Here is an 18,121-nt window from a genome sequence, read left to right on the forward strand (position 1 = left end):
TGTGTGTGTGTGTGTGTGTGTGTGTGTGTGTGTGTGTGTGTGTGTGTGTGTGTGTGTGTGTGTGTGCGTGCGTGCGTGTGTGCATGTGTGTGTGCACAGCGAGTATGAGTCTTCTCACTTGTTCAGCTGATTAGTAACAGAGGATCCGTTGAGTGGATTAGCTCCTTGTGTTGCAGCGCAGCTTCTGATCTGCAGCTCCGTCGGCCCCCGCTGGGCTACCCTGGTCCCCTGGGTGCCCACTTGATGGAGGAGCTTAATCCTCGTAACTGTGTTGATGAGACACGCTGCAATTAAAAAGTTCTTCAGCTTGTGCTGGTTTCACACCAGGCAGCAGAGTTGGACGTGGCCTAAGCATGACTCAGCAGAATAACCCTCCTCCCAGCACAAAGAAAGCAACTTTTGTTCAGCTTGACCTTYAATGACCGTTAGAATTGGGATGGAGGAGACGGGCTGTGAGGTCTTGATCAGAGCTGTCCTCCTCTTTATGTCAGCTGCTCTCCTGTCCTCTAATTACCTCTCAGCTGCTACATTTCTCAGCATCTAATCATCAGCAAATGCCATCAGGATGAGCTGTGAGCGGAAGTAGATAAGMGGACCTGACTGCTGTGCAGGGCATTGGGGGTGGGGGTGACCTTCAGGGGAGGTCTGGGTAATGAAATCACAGGAAGGGAGCCCCCCTCCACAAAAACTCCTCTGTCACAGCTGACACTGTTGACCTCATCCTAATTGAAACAAATGTGCCAATTAGGTCGTTCATTTCTCACATGCACTGTCTCACTGTCCCTCTCTTTATGTCCCTCTGTCTCCTTCTGTTTCATCACAACCTAGGCACTGTTGAAGCCCCCACCCCCCAAGCCCTCTGTGATGGTGACACATGGTAATGGTTTCTTTAAAGCCACAGATTTCTCAAGACTGAAATAAATCAGCAGAAACGGGACAGTTGGGGACAGAGAYGAGAGGTGGAGGTGTACAGATGAACCTCCATCTCCTTCCATCCATTCAGACTTTAATCAGAAGAGATTAGACTCCATCCCTCGCTCCTCTAACCTCTGATAAAASCCTCGCTGAAAACCTCCTTTTAATTGTAAAGGAGAGTTTAGGTTCTTCTTCTTTATGTTTGCTCTGAGATGAGGGGGGATGGGGAGAGATCTAGAGGTTATTGCTCTGTACTCATCATCAACAACAACAAAGAAAAAAAAGAAATTCTGGTTCAGTGACTGGAACAACAACATATAAACACCACTGTAAAAATGAATGAATAAAGGAGGTGGGGAGCTGAGGGATTTTTTCAGGTGCTGATAATTAGTTCCAGCAATTCTTCTGACTGATGAACAGAGTCAGACACGGTGGCTGTGCCGCCTCATCGTAACCAGTCAGCAGGAGGGGTCCACACAGCGACCCAGGGGGCTTCCTAAAATCCATAAAAGATTTGAATCAGACAATGTGTGAGCATGTCAAAACAAAAACCTGCAGTTTCAGCTTCTTCTCTGCTGTTTTATGCCTTTACTTGGATTTTTCCAAGAGCCTGGCATTTTTGGAGTTTTATGACAAAATTCACAATAAAGACTTTTGCAGATAGTTTAACCTGAAAACTAAAATATCAAACTTAAATGACTTTTATTTTTTATTTAAGGGCCTTTAGTTAAAAAAATACACTCGTTATTTCATTTTAAAATACTCATTTCATATTTGTTTTATGGCAATTATAAAACAAAAGAATATTGTTGTAATCATTTAATAAGTGTCATTGTTTTGGCAGCTTTACAAGAATAAAAAGGTCAAAATAAAAACAAACAGAATATTTCCCAATACGCCTTTAGATAAATCTAAAATGTTCCTTACACACATTATTTATTTATTTATTTATTTATTTATTTATTTATTCATTCATTTATTCTTAGTGTGAACTACTGAAATTATCAAATAATTAAATGTTCCTAATAATAAGAGAGCTCCTTAAATATTATAGTAATATTAGGTTTGAGTAGAATAATACTAGAACTAATAATAAAACATATTTACTCACTGAAGATCTAACCCTGGACAAAGGGCATGTTTACTCCAAACTACAGGACTCTGTAAAGCCGTTCCTGCTAACAGCAGCTTTAGCTTCTTCTCAGATTGTTGCAAAGGAAGTCCTGACTTCCTGCTGGAATCAAAGAAAATTGTTTCCTAACTTTGCTCTTTCAGTTTGATGTCTCATTGCTCTTTATTTACCTGCTCATGCAGGTGGAGTGGCTGAAAAACGAGGAGCTGGTTGGCTCCCTGCCCGATGACAACATTAACACCCGAGCCGACCACAACCTCATCATCAGCGAGGCGCGTCTGTCCGACTCGGGCAACTACACATGTCTGGCCAGCAACATCGTAGCAAAGAGACGCAGCTCCACAGCCACTGTGATCATCTACGGTATGAAGCACGTCATTCCACATCAACCCTTTACAGCAGTGATCAGGAAACATCTGAGTGTTTCCACTGAGCAGCACTGTTCCCTCTTTATTTCAATGAATGTATTATTCAAAGAGTCCATTTACTGCCTCTTATTTAAAATCAATGTGTACTTTATGAAAGAAAACAAGGCGCTGTGTCTTAATCTCATTTAAAGGGAGTGTTGCTTCTTAATTATTTACTTGCCTGAAGCCTTGCAGAAATGTTGGTTTATGATAGGAGRTCAACATTAAGCTTCCAAACACGTAACACCCAGCGATCATTGAGTAAAGTACTTCAGTCACACTCCAAGTAGTCGATTCGAAGCTGTCAGGCTGTATGAAACTATACCGCTTTTAGAAATGGCATTTCTGCCAAATGGTTCCCGTTGCTTCCCACAGTCCTGAGTCTTTATCTTAATTCAAGAACAGAGAACACTGAATGGACAGTTATGGAAAGGGAGGCTGTAAATCCCCCAATCTGCTCCTGCAGTTCTGCATCGTTGCCTTACAGAGCCTGCATGGTCAGTAATAGCTGCAGCCCTTATTACTGTAGTAATCTGTGCACAAAGAAAAACCTGATATGTTTACATATTTATATAGAACTTCCTTTTCTTCTCTACCTTTGTTGGACTCCCTGCAGTCAACGGCGGCTGGTCTCTGTGGACGAAGTGGTCACCCTGTAATGTGCCATGTGGGCGGGGGGTCCAGAAGCGGTCTCGAACCTGCACTAATCCTGCCCCGCTGAACGGTGGGACCTTCTGTGAAGGCATGTCGGTGCAGAAGATCAGCTGCACGGCGCTGTGCCCCGGTCAGTTCCTCTGCTGATTATCAGCACAGAAACACTGAAGTCATATTATTATTGCCTTGGTTTGTATTATCTAATAAATGTTTCATGTCATCATCAGCTGATTAAACCTACAGGTAAAAGTTGGTCTATGTTGTGGCAGGCAACACTGACTCAGCATTTCTATTAATTTTCTACTTTAGAGTTTCTTCTGTACAAAAGCTTTATCACACTTTCAGCTTTTTCACCCATCCATAAATCAAAAGGTTCAGCTTGTTTGGGACATCACAGCTAGGACTTTTGGTTTTTTGGTAAAGTTTGTATGGTTTGAATCACATAAATGAGATTCTTTCCTCATAAAAATTAACTTTTCAGACATTTTTTAAGCTTTCAATAATATACAGTATGTTTTCCCATTTTTATCATTTTTTGCTAATTTTAATAACGGTGTTGGTGGTTGAAGAGAGCAGCAGGTAACGAGAAGATTTATCAAAAACCAAACCAGTAGGTTCAGTAGKGAGACACACAGACCTGACTGATTAAAAATGAACGCCTAACACAGAATATGAATTAGACCAGGGTGGGCTGATTAGTATATAGGAACAGCTGGGATGGGATTTACTGCATTAAAGCATGAAAACCAAATTAAAAAAACAAAAAAAGGAGGAGAAAAAAAGACAAAAATAAATTAGCTTGTTTAATCCTCACCTCATCTTGATAGATTGATATTTTTCATATATCAGCAACACAATGAGGAGAATTGCTGAACTGAGTTGTTTGAAAAAAAAAACACATGAACGTCACATGTGAATTATGTTTTTTACCATAATCGAAAKCTCATTCATACTGTTGTGTGCCTGCATGTTGATATAAATGGCTGCAAGAACAAATGGCCACATATCCTCTTTAAATATCTGAAGCTGTAACATACATAGTTTCATCTCCAGAAGGTTTGAAACAAAAATATTGGTCATGTAAATTTGGCAGCTCAAACTCCCTCTCTCTATATATAAAGTTGATCAATTTCTGTCACACTGAGCCAAGAATAAGYCAACAGAACTCATGCTAGCACTGCTGAGGTCATACAGTACTTCTGGTGCTTTTCTAAAAGTATTTCTTCCCATTATTTGTATTTTTTCTGTGTATTAGTGATGTATTTCTTTGTTTTTGTTGGTGTTGTTGGCATTTTGTATATTTGTTGCAGTTTCTTTAAAGACTGTTAAAGAGTGAAACGGTGGTTAGAACTGACACAAGGAACATTAGGGCTGTAATTGTATGAATTATTTTAGATTGCTCAGTGTTTGGTGTAATGTAGATTTTAAAGGAGATAAATGCATCTAAACTTTTGCCTCATTGATCTTACTGCAAACCAATAATACAGARTGTCTGGTACAGATTCAGTGGTACCCTCTTTACTAGCATTAATGGTAACCAGAGAGCTGGCTAKCTTYRAAAAGCTGGCAGTCAGGCTCACTTCAAAGGACCAGAGCCTGTTGTAGGTATCTCAACAACAGTCTGTWGGACTGCCCTACAGGCCTGGATTAGATGTCAACACTCAATCCTCTAACTCTAAGTACATTGGTTGGAGTCCTAACTGAGCACAATCTGCTCAACCACCACAAAATGGTGATGGTKCTCCATGACAATGGTCWGTGTGATGCCTGTGGTATTGAATTAGAGACCTCTTTGCACTACTTAGGCCACTGCCTGGCTCTGAGTGGTCAAAGGAAAATAACACCATTTATGGATRCTAACCTTGTGTTCTTCATATGAGGAACGTAAAGGTTTGAATAAAGACCAGTGTCTCTTTGGAGAGAGTAATGGGCCCATTTATGAGGTCCAGCTTACATGGGTTTTTACCCATTTCCACTCACCAATACCAAAAAAAAAAAAAACCTTTACTAATGACTGACAGTGGGACAAAACACAAAAAATGTTTGGTTTCGAAGAAAATTTTGTGACTGATTTTAGATGRAGTCTTATATCTTGTATTTTGTGATAAATGACAAGAGAATCACTATGTGTGTACATGTGTGTCCTTCTGCAGAATAAACAAAGACTTGATCTCCTCACGATGTACCAGTAAGAAGTACCGCCCCCAGGGGTTTGACCAGGGTATTTATAAAAAAACATGAGTTTGAACACATAGGCGGGAGTTGGAAGCCTTTGTGTTRGTGTTCTGATTCGACTCAGGGCCACACAGGCTCTTGAGGAGATGTAGCTTTAGATCTAAAAATAAACCTTTTACTGAGAACTGGATTGGGTTTCCTGCAAATATTCAGGCTTCCAGTGTTGAACACCTTCTAATAGTCCTTTCTTTTTCTTTTTCCTTTTTCTTTTGGTTGAGTTAAAGTGATTTTAAAAAGAGGAAGAGGAGAAACAGCTCAGCTCAGATAAAAGAAATCTGAGCTGTTGGACTGAATCAAACACAATTTTTCCTTTCAGCAACAAACATATATTTAGTCAGAAAGGTGAAGTTTGTCAACACAAACACTTCTCCTGTGGTACAAACACACACTGAGTCTACATCTTTGTAGGCATGAGTGCCAAGAAACTTTTTGTTGTTGTTCAGGAACAAAAGACTATAGGCACTGTTAGATACAGGAGCTGTGTCCAAATCCAGAGGCTGGTTCCTCCGAAGGTGGAATTTGTCGGCCACTTACATCAGCGCAGAGCCAGATGCTGTCCAAATTTGAAGACTCCTCTGACACAGACGACAAATGCGTCCTTCCTTTGCCCTGATTTGAAGGACTTGTTTGATGGATCTTTCTCGAACCATCATATCCCACAATGCATTATGGGCCGACTGGAGATTTTTTTTCTGCTAGTAATGATGGACGAAGTGAGAGAAAGTAGTGCAGATTTAAATAAAAACCTAGCAGTATAAAATTAAAAGTTTCAAGCAGTTGTGTTGTTAATGCTTTTGTAATTTGTATAAACATCTAACGAGCTGGTATAGCGAAATAAACATGCATGTAAGGTGGGTCCATTAGTTATTTAAATATTACCTTTAAGCCAATTTTGTTGTTTTATGATACTATGTTGATAGTTTGTTCATTTCAATTTATATTGGCTTATATAGGTGGCACGACATACACCAGGGTAAGGACTGGAATAAAGCAGAAGGCTAGACCATCTAAATTCACAGCCACTTTTTTCTGGTCTTCATGGTCTACCAAGGACCTGACTCACCTAGACCGGGTCCTTTTAAAGGACTCAGCCCCTGAATTTGGACACAGTCAGGATAAAGAATTTGTTTGTTCTGAATCTGTCTAAAATACATAAATTGACTAAGTCATAATCATTATGACTTCACTAAATTATATAACCTGTGGTGGCCATTTTGAATGGGATTGATTCCGAAACTGCCAGTAGTATTTAATGGTTACTTTCTGAGAATGTTTTTTTAATAAGTTGGATTTTAAAAGTTGCTCTGTTAGTTATTGGTAAAGCTTTGAAAACCATCATGATTAGCACTCAGAGTTAATGATGATTTATACTCTGCAATACATGAAGAAATCTGTTCTCACTTAGATGGTTGCGAGGACGGACTGGTGTACGAGACTCCCGGGGGTTTCCTTGGTGGGCCACTGGTGGTTCAGCCTACACGCTCGGCCCTGTAGTCACTCAACTCTTGTTTTGTGGCACCACGATTCCTCAAATCCTATCTCTACTTTTCCTCCACTCCAGTTATGTCAGGTTGTCAGGCTAATCTGAATGAACCTGTAAACCACTGCCCAAGGGCACTTCGACAGGTCACTGAATGGCAGTCTGTGATGGACTTGCAACCTGTCCAGGGTGTACAATGCCCCTCGCACAGTGACTGCTGGACATGCGCACCAGTGACCCTGAAGGGATCAAGGGATGGATGAATGGAAGGAAATCAAACTGCCAACTCTCCCATTGAAAGGTGACTGTTTAAAACATTTAAAATGAACTTTAGTTTGAGTTTTCTAACCTAGGCCAGGAGCAGAGYAAGATGTTAATGTGGAAACTCTCAAAAAGCCAAAGACGTGACAAATGTGAGAAAACAGTTGAAGTCAGTTGAGTAAATGTTAGGCTGTAAAGACATGAAAGTGTAGATCTACCAGCTGTCGCTGTCTGCTTTTTAAATCTGCCTGTCTGTCCACATTATCAGCAGATGTAAAAGGAACATATGTCTGAGGTGTTTCACTTAGCAGCAGCTAAATGTCTTGTCACCTCTGTGCAGATGTTGCAGCCCCTGTAGACCTGTCACTCATACTGAAATGTAGTGCAACGACTAAAAGTGGCATAATTCTGCACATATTGTCTTGTTTTCCCAAAGAGTTCGGAGGGTCTACAGCTTGCATTTGGGGATTGGTAAAGTCATCCACAGAGACTACCTTATGCCAAGAAGTTCAGTGTGCGAGACTTCAGATGCCTCGGGCAGATGGGAGCAAACAGTCTGGTCTGACACCAGAACAGCACGGGAAAGATTTGGATCTGAGGTGATTATTTGTGAGCAGCAAGATGGTTTCATGCCAGCAAAGAGCACAGAGGACTCCATCTTTGCTTTGAGGATGATGATGATGAAGTTCAGAGAAGGTCAGAGATAACTTCATCTTGACATGACAGGGTGCTCCAGGAGCTGTGGGGAAAACACCAAATTGTAAGTGATTATGCAAAGTTTCATTTGGAATCCCACTGAATGAACATGTTTGCATCAACTCCAGAAAAAAATCTGGGCCAAAATATGCATTAAGCAAACACAATGATTACATCACTGTTGCACATTACTGAGGAAATATTGCAAGTTTTTTTTTGACATGTGCAACTGCCGCTCAATGATTGTGAAAATATTGTGCAACTGTGGTGCAATATTTGTTTATTTTAATAATAACTTGAGTACAATTTTGGGGTAATCTATCCATCTCAGGCCATTTGTCATGAACAGCCTGAAAATACAGAAACATTATTATTATTATTTTTTGTCAGGAAACAACTGTAATTTCTGTGCCTTTAACTTCGGTAATGTATTGGACTGTTTTTGTTCCAGTTCAAGAGAGGAGTCGTGTTAGAGCATACTGTTCTGGTTTAACCACCTGGTTTGGTTTTTGGGGTCTTGTTCTTCTGAGTGATGTGACCGTAGTGTATTTGTGGCATTTAGCAGCTTCTTCCATGAATTTGTAGTAATTTCAGAATCTCATCTAACCTCACTCATCATCTTCAGGCTCTTCTTTCTGGCTTTCTGTTGCTCTCCTATGGTGCATCTTATTTTCATCAACAAGCAAAGCCAGGATCTTGCTGGGCTGCATCTGTTGAAGATTTGTTTGCAAACAAAATTCTAGACAGACTCTCCTAAATGTCGAAGTTTTCTCAAAGGTTCTCAGTTTCTTTGTGATGGTCAGGGCTGGATTCTGACACCAGCACTGGAGCTCTCTTTACCCGTCCGTCTGTCTGTTCTCTTCCTCTTTTCTGGGGTGGGGTCGCAGGGCCTGCAGCCAGACTTCCCTCTCTCCAACTTAAGGAGTAGGCAGTGAACAGACYCCGGCAGTGAAAGACTGCTCTGCTAACAAGCACCACAAAACTTTAGTTTTCAATAACCTTCTCCTCCGTACACCTGCTCCTGTTTTCAGGAGACAGGGTGAGGTTAGACTTTTATTATTTCATTTTCTGCTTTGCTGGTGGTGCTTGGCAATTTGTTTGTTTGGGAATTTCTTTAACTCACTGGGTTATCTTCCTTTGCACGGTTCTACTTCTAGTCCTTCTAGTCTCTCCAGACAGCAGATGTACAACAGTTAAGGTAATACTTTCTGACATGTTGTGTAAAACCAAAGTGAATTAGCTGTTTGTTTAAATGGTTGCTGCTTTCTGCTGACAGTTGTAGGAGGAGGCTTATAGGAACATAAGCTTTTCCAACATCTCTCATACACAAGGTTATGAGGAAATTTTTTACCAAGGAATTTCTTATTCTTCGTCAGTATCTTGACTGTGCAATTTGAAAAGGACAAACGATAAGTGGAACACTCAGATGAGTTCAGTTTGATCCATAAACCATATGCGATCATTTATTTACATAAATTAAACAAATCATGAGTGACCTTAATTGTGGCTAATCAGTTTCCTATAACAAGCTTTCAGAATTAATAAGATATAAATCTGCATCCGAATTCAATCAATATCAACTCAAATTACTTATAARAGAACAGTAAAATGTCAGTTCTGATGTTAAATAAACCAAACATTTACTGGCACATTAACTTAAGATTCTGGCAAGGCAAATACATAGTAACAACAAAATGAGGAAAAGTAAGGTTAGTAAATTTTACTGCTTTTACTTTTTACCAAAATTTGAGTCAACCGGATCTGCACTCCTTTTCTCAACCCAGCTTCCGCCGGACACGGTCACCAAAACACTTTAGCCTTTTTACCTTGAGATGACTTCTCGGACACCTTCTGAGTAGCAAGACTGGCCACCTCTGAAGACTTTGTCATCCGCTCACCTTTCATTGATAAAACACGTGTTATTTCTCCGGTAACCTTCTGCATCTGCCTCAGTTCTGAGCCAGAAAAATCAAGCTGAATCCGGTTTCTCCTTCAAAATAAAATCACCACGGAAGGGAAAAATAATTGCTTTGGAGGTTTTGAAACCTCGTATGGGGATCCGACAGGCTTGTTCAACCCCTGGTTGTAAAAATCCACTCTTTGGCGCTTGAGTTGGATTTTCAGCTCACAAGCTAAGTTCCTCCGAAGAGGAGAAACAACTTCTTCCTTGTTGAGTTAGGAAGTCAGAGTGTTTRACTCAAAGRTGTCCGGGTTAGTAATAAGAGCGGAACTTTGGTTCCCGCCTCTAGGCGTAAAGATGAGTCAGAGAAAAGGAAAGTTAAGAAACTCGCCAGGCGCCAGTCAAGGTTACTCTGWATGGTTGGGCAAATAAASAAACATGACAACCTAGTTTTTAYCTTCCTTCTGATAGACTSTAAATGAAATCACTGAAAAACATTTTATGATGATTAGCTGTAACATTTCTGTTCATAATCAACTCATTTTCTTAGTTTAGATAAATGAAAGATTTTCTTAAGAAAAATCCACTATTATATTACTGTGTTGACAGTAAAATAAAAAGTGATTTGCATTAAAACACAATGAAAACATTGTAATCAGATTTTCTGTGATTTTTTATACCACTATAAATCTTTAAGGCACAATAAGAGAAAAGATGTTGTTCTACTTTTCATGTGACAGTCATTATCATTGATTTAACAAATACATAAACATTCTTAGTTAAACGACAAATGAATCACGAACAAAGGAGATTGTTCTGTCCATTATCTGATTAAGAGAAGAGTGTTCTCTTCTCCAGTTASAACAACCTGTCTTTGGCCTAAATAAAGTTCAGAGTGGAACAGAGTTCCTGTCTTCTTTTCAGGCCCGTCCGAGGCCTGCTATTAAAGCAGAAAATCTTGTTTCCTCACTCGAGGTGACCCCTACACCGTTGAAGGTGTCGGCTCTAAATGAGGAGATCTGGTTGTTTGTGTATCCATGCTGTGTAACATTCGTGTAAATTAAACAGAAGATGAGTCTCTTATTCTAGCAGAAACAAGTACAGTAGGTGTGTGTCGGCAGCTCAGCCCTGAAGCCTCAGAATGACTGAAGTTGCCTTTAGCAGAGGAGGAAGCAGGTTGTGCAGTGTTGTCAGTGTCAGCATGTCTCTGTGGCAGGAAGGCCAAGATAGGTTTGAAGCAGCGGCTGCAGTGAYCCTGAGCTGCTGACTGACAGGTGAGCTCAATCTATTTTTTTTTGTAGCAGCTTTGGCCAGAATGTGTTGAGGACAAAAAGTAATAGAAAAGAAGTAACACATAATAATAACATCCAAGAAACTGGTGAATCTGAATTAAAAGGTGATGCGTGTAAATCTTGTATACTGCAGGATGTACTGCAGGGCAAAGGGAGAAGAGGCTTTATCAGGAGAAAAAGACTGATTTGCACTTGTTTCATTTTGTCACTTTGTACATATTGTTCAGCAGCTGACAGATGAGCACAGTCAACAGAATCTGAGCATTGAGTCACAGGAGAACTGTCAAGAGAAACAAAAGAAGCCCGCCAGCAGCTGTGGTCAGACCTGCACCCACTGAGCTGCAGTCTCTCATCATACAAGATCCTCATTTGCATTTCCTGTAGAGAAGAATAAAACCACAATCAGTGTAGAACGTAGGAAGAAACCACGCAACATTGCAAAGAAAAACGACTCTCTCCACCACCCACCAGACTACACACAGGGTATCACAACTGCTGCCAGAAATCTTCAGGCGCCATATGGTCTCCTAATATCTGTAAAGCCAAGCATGATGAGCTCCTCCTTGATCAGATGACAGAATGTGGAGGAAGATTACCAACTATTAGCATGCGTCAGGCTTTTTTGGTTTCATAGCCTTGAATCAAATCTCATTATATAAACAGGCCCAGGGGTTAATGAGGAGAAATGTCTCTCAAGCTGTATCACCACCCCTCCCTCTGTACTCTGTCACACTGCAGGCTGCATTTAAATGCTGAAAGCACATTAACATTACACTGTCAGTGGCATGAAAAGCAACAATATATAGCTGATTTTTAAATGCTTTTGAGCTTTAACCTTTATTTTAAAAAGAATACTGATTTTCTTGAGGTTGCACAATCAAAACACTCAGGACTTTATGAGAGATCCTGTTTTAAGTAGTGTCTCCACTGCTGGCCACTGTTAAAGAGTTAATGTACAGAACTCATGAGGAGTCTCCAAAATGTCTTCAAATGTTTGCTGTGGTTCTTCATGCCCTTGTGAGACACTCAGTCCTGTTGCTTGAATTTTAAACATCTAAAAGATTTGTGTGGTCATTTCGACTTAAAATAGTAACATAATCAAAAAAGTAAAATATCAAAATGTCAAATATCCACACTAAAATCATCTCTGATGATAAATAGATAGTTCAGCTGATTAATATTAAATAGGGAGCCATCTGCCAAGGTGCAGGTTACAGTGTGGGCAGAGGTGACCAATCAAATGCAGACCAGGAAGAGTCTGCAAGCCAAACATACAAAAATGTCCATCATTTATAAAATCTTGGTGCATAGCTTGCTGGTTGCCTGGTCACAAACATTTAACATTCAGAGAGAATGCAAAGAGAAAATCCACTTATTTTCACACAGTTGTAATTCACCTCTGAATATTCTGTAACAGTTGCAGTTGAGAGGGACAGCTGCCACCAAGGTTTCGTCCCGGTATTTCATTCATTGTTTTACAATTCACACTCCAGTCCAACAGGTGCCAATGTTAACAAATTGGATTGTTAACTGTTGATGTAAAAGAAAAAAGTCCATGTAGTTAATATTATAAAACAAGATGGCTGAGGGATGAGCCCACAGCTACATGAACTGTTCATGCCCAACTAGAGAACACTTAGGTTCTGGTGTAGTGATGGCGCAGAGGTTAGAGAAGGTGTTCCTGTGATCGGAAGACCGCTGGTTCAACTCCCTGGATTGACCAGCCCCAGTTTAGGCCCTTGAGCAAGGCCCTTAACCCCTCAGCTGCTCCCCAGGCACCTCAAATAATGGCAGCCCACTGCTCCACATGTGTGTGCTCAGTGCTCACATGGGCAATGGGTGAAAAGCAGAGAATTCTTAAATTTCCCCAAGGAGATCAATAAAGTATCTATCTGTCTGTATGTCTATCTATCTGAACTTACCACCAACACAATGAATAAGTAGCTTAATGAGTGTCCTAGCCAGTCTTCAGACTTCAGTCCTCAAAAAATTCATGGAAGAACCTGGAACTACCAAGTTACCAAGCAACACCCCAGAAACATAAAGGATTTAAAGTTTCTATAGAGAAGAGTGGACCAAAATCCCCCCAGAAATGTCAACAAACTCGGTGATCAATCAAAAACCATCTTACAGCAAAGATTTTTCCATTGAGTACCGTCAGGTTTTTCTTTAGGATCAAATATGTACATTCCACTCAATGAGATGAAAATCAATACTTAACTTTTAAATTAGCCTATGGATTTTTCTGAAATTTTAATTGATATTGTCTTCCCTTTTTAAAACTAAAACTATGAGAACTAGATAGAGCTGGTCGGTATGACCCAAATTTTATATCACAGTATTTTCAACAGTTACACCGGTTTCACGGTATTTGACGGTATTTTTTCCCCTCACAGCTCAGCTGATAATAAAATTTACAAACTTTGTTTATTGACTTTTTTCTTTTACTGTACCTCTGTATCACTGTTTCCCTCCTCGTGTACATCTTTTCTTCTTTGCCTGGTTGTAGACAGTAATCATGCATTTAGGTCTGATCGTGAAGGGTTGAGAAAAAATCATTTTCTGGTCTATCGTTGCGTGTTAATAAAACTTAAAAGGATGGCTCACCTTGCACACCAGTCAGCTCCGCTACACTACAAAACTACTTCCCCCCGGGCTTTTCACAATAGAAGCATGCTGGAGTCTCCATGCAATAACGTCTCCATTATAACGTATCGCGTTAAATCTAACCGTGCACGTCACTGAAGAGTTGTTTACTATTCAGCAATGGTGAAAACAGAATTTTTTTTACGTCAGACCATATAAGTAGCTGAAACACCACCCGCCGCCAGTTGTTCCAACAATAACGTTAGCATGCTAATGCGCTTAGCGGTGTTATGAAGAAACGTGTCCCCAGGGAAACAGTTCACTGGCGGCCGCGATGAAACGTTCCGCACGTGTTCAGGCTATTTAAACCGGTATTCAGAAAAGTCACATCATTACAAAAATAAAAACCGGTTTTCGGTACAAAACGGTATACCCCCCAGCACTAGAACTAGCCAAGTTTTGTCTTTAATTGGTCTGTTTTACAATTCCCCTGATCATCAACAGTAGCATCTGTGTTTCACTGCCTCCTGGCATTTTCTGGCTCTTAAAAACTATTTCTGTTCTCCCTCTCAGTGTGAACGCCAACCAGTGCCTGATACAGTTGTATTTATTCTCATGCTACAGTGGATGGAGGCTGGAATGAGTGGAGTGAGTGGACCGTGTGCAGCAGCCAGTGTGAGAGGCAGCGAATTCGGGGGTGCAGCTCCCCAGCACCCAGGCACCAAGGCAGAACGTGCGAAGGAAACAGCGAGGCCACTGAGAACTGCACAGATGGACTGTGTACCCAGAGTAAGGCCTTTCTCTCCTCTGGGTATCATCATCATTTTCATACTTGTCTTGTTGCTATCATTATCATATGTCCACTCACTATGACAGCTGCAGATCATAGTGAGCATGTTTGAACAGCAATTAGGTGTTAAAATAATATAAAAATCCTATCGTGGAAAAACACAAGACTCCTGGTTCAGTTTGTCAGCTGTGTTTATCTTCTCGCTTGGCCTTTTGTTGGTCATAGTAAGTCTGTCACAGACYTGCAGGTGTTCACTTTTGTTTTTTWCCAGAGTCATAAATTACACGAGGAGTGTTTCTCCCTACAACAAATAGCATTTTTGCAGACATGTCGTGTGAATTATCAGCACTGACTGACTTTGGAAATTTGTTGAAGCTAAAACAGAGTTGCTAAAGTTAAAATAATCAAAATAAAAYCAAATGTTCACTTAATAAAATGGTTTGGGTGTGGCTGAGGGTGATCAGCCTCTCTGTTTGCACATGGTTAGCTCTAAATCACACATACATGATCGGATCTGCACCAAATTTGGTGTGCACCATCATGGAGACCTGCTGAACACCTTATATGTTAGTTTGATGAGATCACTTTAGTCCCACCCACTTAGCACACGATTGGCTCTTAACCACATATACATGAATCAATCTGCACCAAATTTGATGTGGGAGACCTGCTCAACATGTTTGTGTAGTGGTTTGACAGATCACTTTAGGCCCCCATCTGTCCGTCTGTTCACCTTATGGATTATTATTATTATTTATTTTTTTTTTTGGATGGCCTCCCTTCTCCCCTTATAGCCATCCCCTCCACACCATTATGTTTATTTTTATTTTTNTTCAAAATCCTACACTTTACTAGCAAAAATATTCAAAAAACTAATTTTATCAAAGATTTTTAAGGTTATTCCAAATCAGAGGTTGTTCATCAGTTCAAATCTAAAAAATGTGTGCTCCGTTTGCTCTAAAAAACAACGAGTTAACATGGGTAACAACTTCAGAACAACTTCTTCAGTTTGTCTCAAAACTGTGCTTCATTCGTTCTGAACACAAAATAAGTTCTTGTCTCAAAAGTGTACTTGAAAGTTTGCCATAACATAAACTGTTGATTCATCATGGCCCTGTTATTGGCTTGGTTAGGTAAGAACCCCAGATGCAGGACTGAGTGAGGTGGAAAAAATATTTAATAAAATGAAAACAAGAGGCTGACGTGGCAGCAAACTAAATACAAAAATTGACTTTGGCTTGAAGCAAGAACTTGAACATCTAACAGAACACATAAACAGTTAACAAGGATCTGACAAACACTGAAGACACTGAACAGATATAAAGGGAAAATTAGTGAGCTAAAACAAGAAACACCTGGGGAAGATACTTGAGGATCAGGTGTGAGTGGGCGGGGCTGGAGCGCAGGCAGACAGGAGGAAGAAAACAGATGACAAGACAGAAAACTAGAACAAAACATTAACAGACACCAATCATAACAGAGCCCCCCCCCCCCCCCCAAAATAAGGGACGGCTCCTTATGTCCCAAACCAAAAGTTCAGGAGGCTGGCCATGAACCTCCCTTCCATAGAGGCCAAAGTCAGGAGGATGACCTGGAGATCCCCACTCCATGTCAGTTGAGGCCACAGGAGCTGAGCAGAGCCAGAGGGAGGAGGCAGGAGCAGATGTGGAGCCAAGGGAGGAGGCGGGAGCTAATGAGGAACCGGCGGAGGTTGAGGGAGACAGAGCCTTGGCGATGGTGACCAAAGGTGACAGAGGAGACGAAGAGGCGACGGCAGCCGAACCAGGTGACATGGAGGCGATAGCCGATGACCCTAATGAGCTAAAACAAGAAACACCTGGGGAAGATACATGAGGATCAGGTGTAAGTGGGCGGGGCTGGAGCACAGGTAGACAGGAGGAAGAAAACAGATAAGACAGAAAACTAGAACAAAACATTAAACACAGACACAAATCATACTGTTTGGAAAGATTAGACCTCTGATATGTTTCAGTTCTGACACCCTCACCCCTGAACTTTGGTGTGAATTTTGTAATTTAATCTCTGATCTGCTACATTACAAAATCCAGCAGTTCCATTTTGGGTTTAGTTTTACCATTTTCACTTAAAAGCCAATGCAGAAATATGAGTTAATTAAGAACCCAGCATTTCTTCAGGAATGTACATCACCCACCACCTTACATGCCTGATCATCTTTTGTTGAGAAATTACAGAGCAGTGGGCCGCTTTAGGTAAAACATGGAGGATGTCATGCAAAACCTCCATGTTGCAACCTCCATGTTGCAAGTTCTCACAAAAAAATGTGTCAGACTATGTGTTGAGGACGACTGTCAGCTACTACCGCACCCAGTTTTACCTCAATAAACTGAATGAGTCCCAGCCATTTTTGTGTTTGTTAAAGTTTGGTCAGTGTTGGTAGTTATCGAAAAGTGGACACTTGAAGTAAATCATTTGTGAATTTACATCAAATAATTTTATTCAGTGGTTGAAGCAATATTTTGTTATTAAACACCAACATCATACCTGGCAATACATATGGCACAAGCTGTGTGCTTAAAGAGTCTGCCTGACAAGTGGGACAATAAACTAGTCTGAAGAGGATCTGGACACAACAGTAATTGCTAATATTTTATGTCATATGTGTTTTCAAAAATAAATGGCAGATGAGGTGGATTTTATCTTGTTAGAAAAAGAAGGAAATAAATTCAAATTCCTAAAATATTGCATTGATCAATCTGTAACTATAGTTTATTATTTGTCAAATAAGATTCAAACTGTTTGCATGAAAATGTCTTCTAACAATTTTTCTAGTCTAGGTGCTCCAGCGCACATTGTGTGTGCTCATATGTTCCAGTGTCTATGCACACAGCGCCTTCAATGTGGTGAAAGTTATCCCAATCTCCTGTTAGCTGTAGGACACTTGATTAAAAGTTGTATTAGAAAAATGAGACACTGCTTTCCCATGAATAGAGGCCATCTTAAAATCTTTATTAAATCAAAATGCAAATATGGAACAAACTTCCTGTTGTACAAAAAGTTGAACTAATTTTACTTTCCACACAATGAATCAGGCAGACTTCTTTGCTACACATGAAATCTCTTCATCCTGACATCAGCTTCAGACATATCCATGACCACAGGAACAACTTGTGCATTTCTACTTTGACATTTGTGATGCGCTTATTGTAATAAACACATCAACATATTGTTTATTCTGTTGTAATAACAGAGTCAGTGTGGCATTTCCCAGAACATCAGCCAGCTCAAAGGTGGACAAATGAAAGCCTGTGTGTGACATTTACAGAATAGGAATGGAATGTGAAGCCCTTTTATTATAAACAATTCTGAAGTCCCCAGCTAATACCAGCTCACACACTTTAAAAAGTAGAAAAATGAACATCCATGTGGTGCTACAAGGCGTGGTCTGTGAGCTGCATATGGCACTGTCAACAGGAGGAAATGTAGCTGCAGGTTCATGAACACCTGCAACATGTATACTAATGTATGTGCAAAAATACACACAGGAAAAAAACAAACATACATGTTCTGACTGATGTCAGATTAAAAAACAAGGGTCTGCAACTTTTACAAAACCACCTACCTACAAAACCAACACAGTGCGTGAACTCACAACAAATTACAGTATGACTTTATGCTGGCCCACAAAAATATTTTGGCCCCATAAAAAATTTCAGCCCCCCAAAAATTTATATATTTTTTACAGTTTTACTAATAAAAAATAAATTAGGATTTATTGAAGAATTTAACATTTT

The 18,121-nt window shown here is 40.3% G+C and overlaps 2 protein-coding genes across 2 annotated transcripts in view; both read left to right on the plus strand.

The window, feature by feature from the left end:
• Nucleotides 1-14,347, plus strand: part of LOC106535627 (netrin receptor UNC5D) — a gene marked incomplete at its 3' end in the record, with an annotated part of 39,016 nt that extends 24,669 nt beyond the window's left edge. Inside the window, 3 exon segments of the mRNA XM_014032679.1 lie at nt 2,230-2,410; nt 3,071-3,238; nt 14,183-14,347. Coding sequence (XP_013888133.1) covers nt 2,230-2,410; nt 3,071-3,238; nt 14,183-14,347 — 514 coding nt within the window.
• A 2,536-nt stretch (nt 14,348-16,883) lies between these two features.
• LOC106535626 (ribosome-binding protein 1-like) overlaps nt 16,884-18,121 on the plus strand; it is a gene marked incomplete at its 3' end in the record, with an annotated part of 3,007 nt that continues 1,769 nt past the window's right edge. The window contains exon 1 of the mRNA XM_014032677.1: nt 16,884-16,921. Coding sequence (XP_013888131.1) covers nt 16,884-16,921 — 38 coding nt within the window. The remainder of the gene's footprint in view (nt 16,922-18,121) is intronic.

This window comes from Austrofundulus limnaeus, unplaced genomic scaffold (genome assembly GCF_001266775.1).
Source record: "Austrofundulus limnaeus strain Quisiro unplaced genomic scaffold, Austrofundulus_limnaeus-1.0 Scaffold1511, whole genome shotgun sequence".
Lineage (NCBI taxonomy): Eukaryota > Metazoa > Chordata > Actinopteri > Cyprinodontiformes > Rivulidae > Austrofundulus > Austrofundulus limnaeus.